Source organism: Siphateles boraxobius, unplaced genomic scaffold (genome assembly GCF_051911475.1).
Source record: "Siphateles boraxobius isolate OS27281-9 unplaced genomic scaffold, OSU_SipBor_1 31, whole genome shotgun sequence".
NCBI lineage: Eukaryota > Metazoa > Chordata > Actinopteri > Cypriniformes > Leuciscidae > Siphateles > Siphateles boraxobius.
Window position 1 is genome coordinate 19811863 of NW_027508931.1, and position 9760 is coordinate 19821622.

Genomic DNA, 9760 nt, shown 5'->3' on the forward strand with positions numbered 1-9760 from the left:
GAACGTTAAAGACGTGTATTTTAACTTTGTACAACGTTTTTTAATACCTTTAAACACAAGTTAATTGTAAAAGTACAACTTTTCTTCAAACGTATGTTAGAAAATAAAACTATTTGCGTGATATTATTTTAATTCTAGAACATGTATGCAATTCATGCTTTTAAAATGTATGTGCTTTAACGATAGATCTGTGGGGAGGAAATATGCTAATTTTTTGAGATAGGAATTTTGTGTTTTCATGAGCTGTATGCCAAAATCATCAGTATTAAAACAATAAAAGACCTGAAATATTTCAGTTGGTGTGCAATGAATCTAAAATATATGGAAGTTTAATTTTTATCATTACATTATGGAAAATAATGAACTTTATCACAATATGCTAATTTTTTCAGAAGGACCTGTATATGGACATGATAGTCCAGATTTGACAGTAAATTGTGACGCATACAAACATGTAATTACTCAAACTGGTTGATAGTTGAAATGAAATTTATTGAAAGTGTATTGAATAATTTTGTACATAGCACATTCCCAAACAAGTACAATATAAAGATTTTCTGCATTTAAATGGGAGGCCTAAAGCCTGTGTACTCCCCATCTTCATCCGGGTACTCCTGGTGAATACGGTGCACAACACAAGACGGTATGACTACCCTGTTGTGCTTTCCCAAGTATCCCCAGCACCAGGAAACAAAACATCTGTAGGCCAGATAGCGAGCACGACTGTAATGACAAAATAAAAACAAAATGTCATGTCACATAATAATATTATATTTATATAGGTTTGTATTGGGTCGGTGGTCTTCTGTTTGATAATTGCAATAAAAACTGACATTGTGAAGTTATCAATATCTGGTGTCTTTGTACAACAAAAACGGCCTTGGTCTTGTTTTTCCTCTCTTTCTTGGTCAGGTTTAACAGAAGGGGAAACCAGAAGATGACAGTTTGATTCATCAACCTGCAGTCTGCCTCATATCATTCATGTATACATTAATAAACATAAGTTCCTAATATGATTGCATAAATAGTGTGACTTTGTTCTTGTGTCCCAAACCTTAACAGTTTTTGAAAGACAGGCATGCCATTTGATCAGCACAAATGTAATTTCTATACATTCAAAATTATTTTGTTTAACTTACACAGCTCTTTCCTTCATCTCCATTGGCCCATGGTCTGCCTGGTAGGTGTTTAGTGCATTCTGCAGGGAGTAGGGGTTCAGACAGACAGGCTCAAGGCCTGGATGAAGAGTCATGCACCGTGGCTCTTCAGGAAGCTCTCCGCATCTATTCCGAACCTGTTGGAGTATATGTTATAAGGTGTTTTAGTGCTAGAGATCTAATACTCTACTAGTTATGTATTCATACTTTTAATGAAACTTTAAAAAAAAATCTTTACATACAGCATTAATGTCTTTGCAGCAGACATTGTCATCCTCTGTGGGCATTGTCCTGCATTCACCACAGGTGCACCTACAGTTTAATTCACAGTGTGACTTACAATTGACAACTCAAAGGTATGACAATATCTTATGTTATAAACAATCACAGAAAAGTTATCTGAACAATTTAGAGCATATTCTGTTTCTCAGCTTGTGTGTTGCAATAATAATATTCAGCAGACAATTATCTCATGGATTTATGCTCATCGTTTTTATCCCTAATATAACAACCAGTTTGATCTTTAACTATAAAGTGTAAACATATGTTTTATTCTGTTATTTATTGCTCGCCTAACTTTATTTGTCTAAGTTAGGTTATGCTAGTTACAAATAACTTAGCTAACTTGCATAAAAGGGAGAGAAAAATCTTACCATTCTGTTGCAGAACGAGGGGGACGATGTTGACTTTCTTGGTCAATGTCCTCTGAATCAGATTCAGGCTCTGGATGCTCAAACATAAATGGCTTGGTAAAACCTAATAAGCTGCTAGGAGCATCCATTCCGGCTGTAGCGGGTGACTGTGGCAACGGCAGCTTTCCCACGAGTGGGGGTGGTTTCAGCGCAGCCAGCGGACACGCCCCCAGCTTTTGAGAGCAGAGACTACTGCTGATTTTTTCAAGATTTTGATAGCTTATTTTAAGTACTTGCTGGCTTTTTTTATCATTCAAATTTGGCTGAGTGGCTAATAACACATTTGTCTGTGGTGTGACAAACTCAGAACACTTAATTTTGACTTTACAGGGACTTTAACTGTTTTTTTTTAATCTGGGCTTTGTTTGTCTGCCCAAATATCTGCTTGTTGCAAGGCAGACACTGTTTGTGGAATGCTTTGGAGGATGGTTATTCAAGGACAGGTGTGGATGTTCAGGCATATAGGGGGTTGCATGGTTCATTGTTCAGGGACAGGTGTTAATGTTCTGGAATGTGGGGCTGTAAGAGGTCTGGGGGTTTGTATATTCCTTTTAGAATTGTGTGACTTCAGTAGGGCTGGGACGGTATGCATTTTTTCTAACCACGGTTGAAAAGCAAGAAATTCCCGTGGTATAGAGATAAACCGCATTAAATACTGGAACTGGAGCTCGTCTCATAAATGAAAAGAAACTCAGCGTATGGGCTACTTGCCTCACAGATATAAGAAATAAATAGAAATCTTGAAATCTCTACTTTTAAACAAAATTCAAAACGAAATGATAAAATTGTACAGTAGCCTAGTCAGATAAGGTCAGGTTTGCCGATGTGCGTTTTATTTAGGCTATTTATTTATTTTTGTCACTGCTGTCAAAGAGTTCACTGCTGATATTCTGGGGATACAAAATAGTCAATAGGCTATACTAGGGACTTTAGCCTTTAAATATCTGTGCTGCATTGGATCAGTCTCCTTTCTAGAACAGCCAATAGCTTTCTAGCCTCGCGGCAGCAGCGCCTTGCATCGCCCATAGATCTTAAAACAATCAGCAGATGGCAGGCGGTGCAGTTTTGAAAATTGGTCAAAAAAGGTTGGTGCGGATGGATGGTGGAGGGATGATGAGTTTTGTGATGCAGTTGCAGATGAAATAATAACGCGTCTCTAATGCGAATGGTATGTTATTATGTGTCATGGAGCATTGCACTCCCCAACTCGCGAAAGGTCGGATTTGCTCCATCTTTTGATAAGTTTTGTTTAGAAAACCTTGAATCCATGTAAGACACAATGTCATTAGACATAATCCATGTCATTAGAATCAATTAATCCATGTCATTAGACACAACGTGCACACATGTGCAGACCAATGTTTTTCTGCGGTGATGACGGTGACGAGCTCAGACCCGCGGTAGGCGTCACTTGACCACGGTATTGCGGTAATGCGGTAACCGTCCTAGCCCTAGACTTCAGTGGAATGTAATTTAGATTATTTATACTTGAACATACTCTAACTCTTACAACTATTATTTTCATTTCAGAATGAGAGGACGCTGCAGACACTGCAAAAAAGGATTTTCGAATACGCTCTGCAGGAAGTGCAATCTCCGTCTCTGCTTTTTAGAGGAAAGGAACTGCTTTTGGGACTACATTTGCAAGTGAACACTGGACATTGTTTTGTTGACCGTTTTCAATCTGTTTTGTATTTAATATTTATATTTTGTTTATTTTTAATAAATTCTAAGTCATAAAAATATGACTATTATTATTGTGATTATTATTATTCATAATATTTACTGTTATGGTGCTATGTAAGCAATCCACACTTCAAATGACCCCTTAGTTGTTCTGTATATTTGTACAGACAGTGTGAGTGCAAATGCTGAAATTCTGATCCCAAATAGGCCCAACATTGCAATATTACAACATTTCCTTAAAAACTTACTTTTTAAAAAAATCCTTCATTATTTGCATCAGAGGCCTCCTACAACAACATATGACAGGTGAAACATTTTTTTTCTTTTTTTTCTATATTTGGGTCTTACAGGGTTAATGTCATAATACTTAAATACTAATGCTAAATGAATATTTTCATTTCATATACCTCTTTTCACCCAAGGCCCCCATATAAGGAAATATTCCAGGGCCCCCACACGAGACGCTGTACAAACACTGTACATACACTGTACACTGTAATTGTACTGTACATACAATAAGGCAGGTATTGACAAAATTCCACCTGTAGTAAGTCAGTCTGGTCTCTAGGAACGTATTACAACCTTTGGAACATGAAAAAAAAAACTTTCTGTACAGAAATATTAGGCTATAATATAGTAATATGTAATTTTGCAGTAATTTTCTCTAGAATTATCTTATCTCAAAAATCCTTACTGCATTGTCATATACATACATATATATATATATATATATATATATATATATATATATATATATATATATATGACAATGGACTAGAAATGTAATAAATACATAAAAATAATTACTAATGACTAGTGTAAGAATTGATAAATTAGGAAATTCCAGACAGTCTGTTTCGGGGGTGACCAGACACTGAGAGGACAAAAGGACCTCTCTGGAGATTACCATTTGAACTGGCCTTCATGCACCATTGAGACGAAAGTCTCACCTCCGAACCAACTTCATCTACATCTCCCCTCACCCCCACCTGAATGCACCCAAGAAAATGTAGTTTTAATGTGAATGATTATCACAGAGTATTTTCAGGTTTAGTATTATTTAAAATGTCACAGTGCGACTGGTACAAATGTCCTATTTCCAAATAAGTAAAACAAAGGGTAATAAAGTTTTTGAGATTTTATGGATAACTAGCACACAAGGAGGTGTTGGCCTCTAGACAAAGGGTCTCCCTACACCCAGAGGTGCTACCTCTGAATGCAAATGTCTCACTGTTAGCAAATGGTTACTAGCAGGTAAATTTCCACTGTGAATGATGTTTAGATCTGAAATGAGGTCTGGGTATATAATGAAACGCAGCGAGAGCTCGGGGCCTTTTCTGTACTTCAGATCGGTCCGTGAGGCTGAGAGGAAGACCTCTCAGCCTCATGTATTTCTTAAAGTCGGGTTTGCATCTTCTCTCTATTCCAGAGCATTTGATGTTTTGTATCGATTATCTTTGAATTGATTATGAAATTGGCATGATACATTTACCTGACATAATAAATTGTTACATTTGATTATTTTAACTGACTCTGACATTGTTTTCATTGAAGAGTTAAACGGAATAGTCAAACATTCGCTCGCTTTTAGTGAGGCACAGATATTATTAAAACCTTTCATTTATGGAGTCAGATGAAGTAACGAGTAAATACATATGAGAAAATGTATTGCATTTAACCAAAAATACTTTGCCACGAGAAAAGACAGTAACACGCAAAGACCTTCACCTGTATTATTGGAAACCCTCATTGGACCAATAAACAGGCTTACACTAGCTATTAATGAATGGTGGTAATTTATTTACAATTTATTTATTTCATCGGGATGTCTTATTCTGTTTGGTCGATAACTTCTGACAACATTAAATACCAGAGGTGGGAGTAAGTCACGCATGTGTAAGTCACAAATAAGTCTCAATTCTTAACCTTCAAGTCTCAAGCAAGTCCAAGTAAATATTTTGTGAGAATCAAGCAAGTCAAGTCAAGTCACTGCTTTATGTCAAGCAATTCAAGTCAAGTCGTAGCTTGGGTCAAGCAAGTCACTGGGAAGTCATACAAATGTTTCATGATTTAACTGAATGTATATATTAAAATAAGTTAAAACTATAGTAGTTATGGACTATGGGACTTCCCTTTCGTTGTCACTCCGAGTTACGTCGGATGACGACGAATGGGGCTTCGCTTAGAAAGCCTATCAACTTCGAGTATTACAAAACGAGTGGGCAAAGAAATGCCATGGGTCTGCGGAATTTGCATAGCGTATCTATAGCGTGGGTATAAAAGGAAGACGCTGGCAACATGCAGATATGTTTTCGCTTCGGAGCCAAGTTAATCCTTCATTCCACAAGCCATCTCTGAACTGTCAGCTTTACAGACGAGCAAAATTCTCTGGTGTTGGTGTGACTGCGATCTCCCGGCGAGTGCGCAGTTCCTGCTTATCTGTGCTGTGGTTTGCCAGTGAGTGTGTTTCTCCCCGGGCGCTTCAACACTCTCAGAGTTTCTTTTCTCTCACAAAAGAGCTTGCACGCGGCACGTCTTTTTAACCCTTTAGGCGCCAGAGGTTTTTTCCTAAAACGTTCAATTTTGACATCAAAAGGCTATATCTTAAAAGTGATAAAAGATAGAGACTTTATGTAAATTAGATAAATATTAAGGATGACCCAAAGTTTATGTAGGGATTAAATTTTCCATCTAATTTGCATATTATGACGTCATATGGTGGCGGCCACCTTGGATTATAGACTTTTCAAGAAAACTCACATGTTTAAATGATAAAATGCTGAACTTTTTTTTAATTTTTTTTTATTTTTTATTACGCTTTTATTGTCAACAACAGGTAGCATGTACAGTGTCATATCTCATATAACAAACAAATAATTCACATGCCTCAACAAGAAGAAAAAAAATAATAAAAATAAAATAAAAAGATGAGAGGGTACATAAGCATCAGTTTACAAATAGATATACATTATACATTTAACAATTCCACAGGGTATTCCAATGCAATTTAAATACAGATAATATACTTTACAGATCAGCACCATTCATTATATTTTATATTTTTGTATTATGTGAAAATGTTAAAGGAGGCGCATATATTAATCACTTTAATTGCTTTACTATTTTTTGATTTTGACATCACGTCAACATACATTTTAATCTCTTTCCCAAGCACCATAAAAAGAGGTTTGCCTTTTGTAAACTTGCATTTATGAATGTGAAATTTACATAGAAATAAAATAAAATTTATAATAAAACCAACATCCTTTAAAGAGCGATCCTTAATATAATAGCCCAAAATCACATGTTTGTACGATAATTTAAATGTTTTTAAAATATTATCAGCAATGAAAATCTCCACATTATTCCAAAAATACTGGGTATATTGGCAAGACCAAAACAAATGAGAGATTGTTTCAGAGGAGCATTCACAGAAAGAACATTTTAAATCAATATTAATTTTAAATCTTTGTAGGAATACCTTTGTAGGATACACTCTATGAATTAATTTATATGAGATTTCCTTAACCTTATTTGTAAGGAGGAATTTTTGAGGTAATGACCAAACTTGAGTCCAATTTACATTACTGAAGAAACTGTTCCAGTAGAAAATAACATAAGGCGTAGAAATAATCTCTCTTAAAAACAAGGATCTAATTTTGTAATTGTTAGGCTTTAACCCAGAGAAACAAATATTGCCGACATAAGTATGTTCAGGTCTAGGAGGACAGACAGATAGTGTGGATGTATATACACTGCTTTTGAACAGCATCTGTACACCTGCAGGTATTGCCTTAGTAAGCACCTTGAATTCTTTTAATGTAATAGGTATGTTGTACATTGAGATAAAATCTGCAAACGTAAATAAATTCCCTTCATTATTAAATAACTGATTCACTAATAACAACCCATTACTAAACCAATTATGAAAAAATAAAGACTTATTTGTATTCAAAATGTTGGCATTATTCCAAATAAGAAAACTATCAGGGGAGAAGTTGTGTTTATAAATAAGACTCCAATTAGCGAGTACTTGTTGGTGAAACTTAGAAAGTTTGATTGGTAGTTTTCCAATTTTGTAATTACACATCAAAAGAAATTCTAGGCCACCCACATGAGAAAAGATAAACCGAGGAATTATATTCCAAATAGATGAAGAGTTTTGAAGGTATTGTCTTATCCAATTTATTTTAAAGTAACTGTTTAGAGAACTAAAATCAATAAAATTCAACCCGCCTTTGTCATATGAATTCAGTATTACAGATTTTTTTATATAATGAATTTTGTTTTTCCACAGGAATTTTGTCAATATACCGTCAATTAGTTTACATGTGTGTTTGTCAACAGAGATCGATTGAGCGGCATATGATAATCGAGAAATGACCTCTGCTTTAGTAAGCAGAACTCTGCCTTTAAGTGATAAATCTCTTAACAACCAATGGTTCAATACCTTACGTGTCTTTTCAATAATCGGAAGAAAATTGGAAGGGCATCTAATTTTATCATCTTTGATTATTTTAACTCCCAAATAAGTAACACTCTCTCTCACAGGAATATTACAAATTAAGGACTCTAGACAATTACCAACTGGGAGTAACTCACATTTGTTTATGTTAAGGCGAAGACCTGAGGCTTTAGAGAAGGGCTCAAGAGTCTCTAGTGCTACCGCAACCTGCGAGGTATCCTTTAAAAACAAAACGGTGTCATCAGCTAACTGACTCATTACCACTTCAGTGTCATCAACAGTTATTCCTTTTAAAGGGCTTTCTCTGATATGCAAATTTAGAAGTTCGGTAGCTATCAGAAACAGATATGGGGAGATTGGGCATCCCTGTCTGACTCCCCGAATCAGAGTAAATCTAGGAGAGGTACCACTGCTGAGTTTTATAGAGCTATTGCAATTAGTATAGAGCATTTTAATAGATCTACAAAAGAAGTCACCAAATCCCACCTTGCGAAGAGTCTGCAACAAAAATTCATGCTCCAGGGAATCAAAGGCTTTATAATAGTCTAAGAAGAGAATAAGACTATCATTAGAGAAAAATTCAGAATAATCTAGAATGTCTAAAACCAGACGTATATTATTAAAGATGTGCCTATTTTGTAAAAAGCCAGATTGACATTCATCCATTAAATTATTCAAAACACATTTTAATCTTTTTGATAAAACCAAATCAATAATTTTATAATCGTTATTCAACAATGTAATTGGCCGCCAATTATCAATTAACAAGGGATCTTTATTAGGTTTTGAAATTAAAGTTATAAGTCCTTGACACAAAGTCGGAGGAAGTAGGGCTCTTTCTATACTCTCTTTAAAAACTTCAAGCAAAAAAGGGGATAAAAGTTTGTTAAAAGCTTTATAAAACTCAGCCGTTAATCCGTCTGTTCCTGGAGACTTATTATTTTTCAAAGAGTTAATTGCATCAGTAATTTCTTGTAAACAAAGAGAGGCTTCACATATGTTGAACTCTTCATTATTAATCTGCTTCATATTATGTAAGGACTCTAAAATCTCAGTAGTAGATTGTTGACAGAAATTAGAAGCATTCAAATTACTATAAAATTCAGAACAAAAATTTGCAATAATTTTAGGGTCATCCACAATATTATCCTTAATCCTTAATTTTTCAATGTGATTATTTTTAGCTTGTTGCCTCTCAAGTCTAAAAAAATAAGCAGAGCTCTTTTCGCCCTCTTCAAGCCACTTCCTTCGAGACCTAACAAACGCTCCTTCGGCCTTTTGTTTGTAAATCTCCTCTAGTTTAAGCTTCTGTGCAGTAAGTTCTGCTTTATCGACTTCTGATAATTCTTCTATTCTTTTGGATACTAAAGTAGAAATTTTAAGTAAAATGTCATCCTCGTCAGCTTTTCTCTTTTTAGCAAGCTCGCTACAGTGCCTCCTAAAAAAAATCCCCACTTCGAATTTGAGAAGTTCCCAATTACTACAATATTTTTTTTCAATTTTTGCTTTATTCCAATAAATTAAAATAAGTTTTTCTATTCCAGTGATTACTTCTTTATGTTGAAGTACTGAATTATTTAATTTCCAATATCCAGACTTTTGAGTTAAATTTACAGAAGAACTAAAGGTAATACTGATTGAAATAGCCTTGTGATCCGAGAATGGAGATGGTATTATATCAGTAACAATATTAACCAAATCCTTAGACGTAATCCAATAATCAATCCTGGACTGACTAGATAAGGAGTTATTACTCCAAG

At 35.0% G+C, this 9760-nt stretch overlaps 1 protein-coding gene across 1 annotated transcript; it reads right to left on the reverse strand.

Annotated features, from left to right (window-relative positions):
* Positions 1–511: 511 nt before the first annotated feature.
* LOC143697129 (P2X purinoceptor 7-like) lies at positions 512–1954 on the reverse strand. The gene is made up of 4 exons (XM_077194045.1): positions 1811–1954; positions 1400–1469; positions 1140–1294; positions 512–723 (listed from the first exon to the last, which is right to left on the reverse strand). Exons 1-4 carry the CDS (start codon positions 1936–1938, stop codon positions 564–566), a joined length of 513 nt encoding a protein of 170 aa, XP_077050160.1. The 5' UTR covers positions 1939–1954; the 3' UTR covers positions 512–563.
* Positions 1955–9760: the final 7806 nt, after the last annotated feature.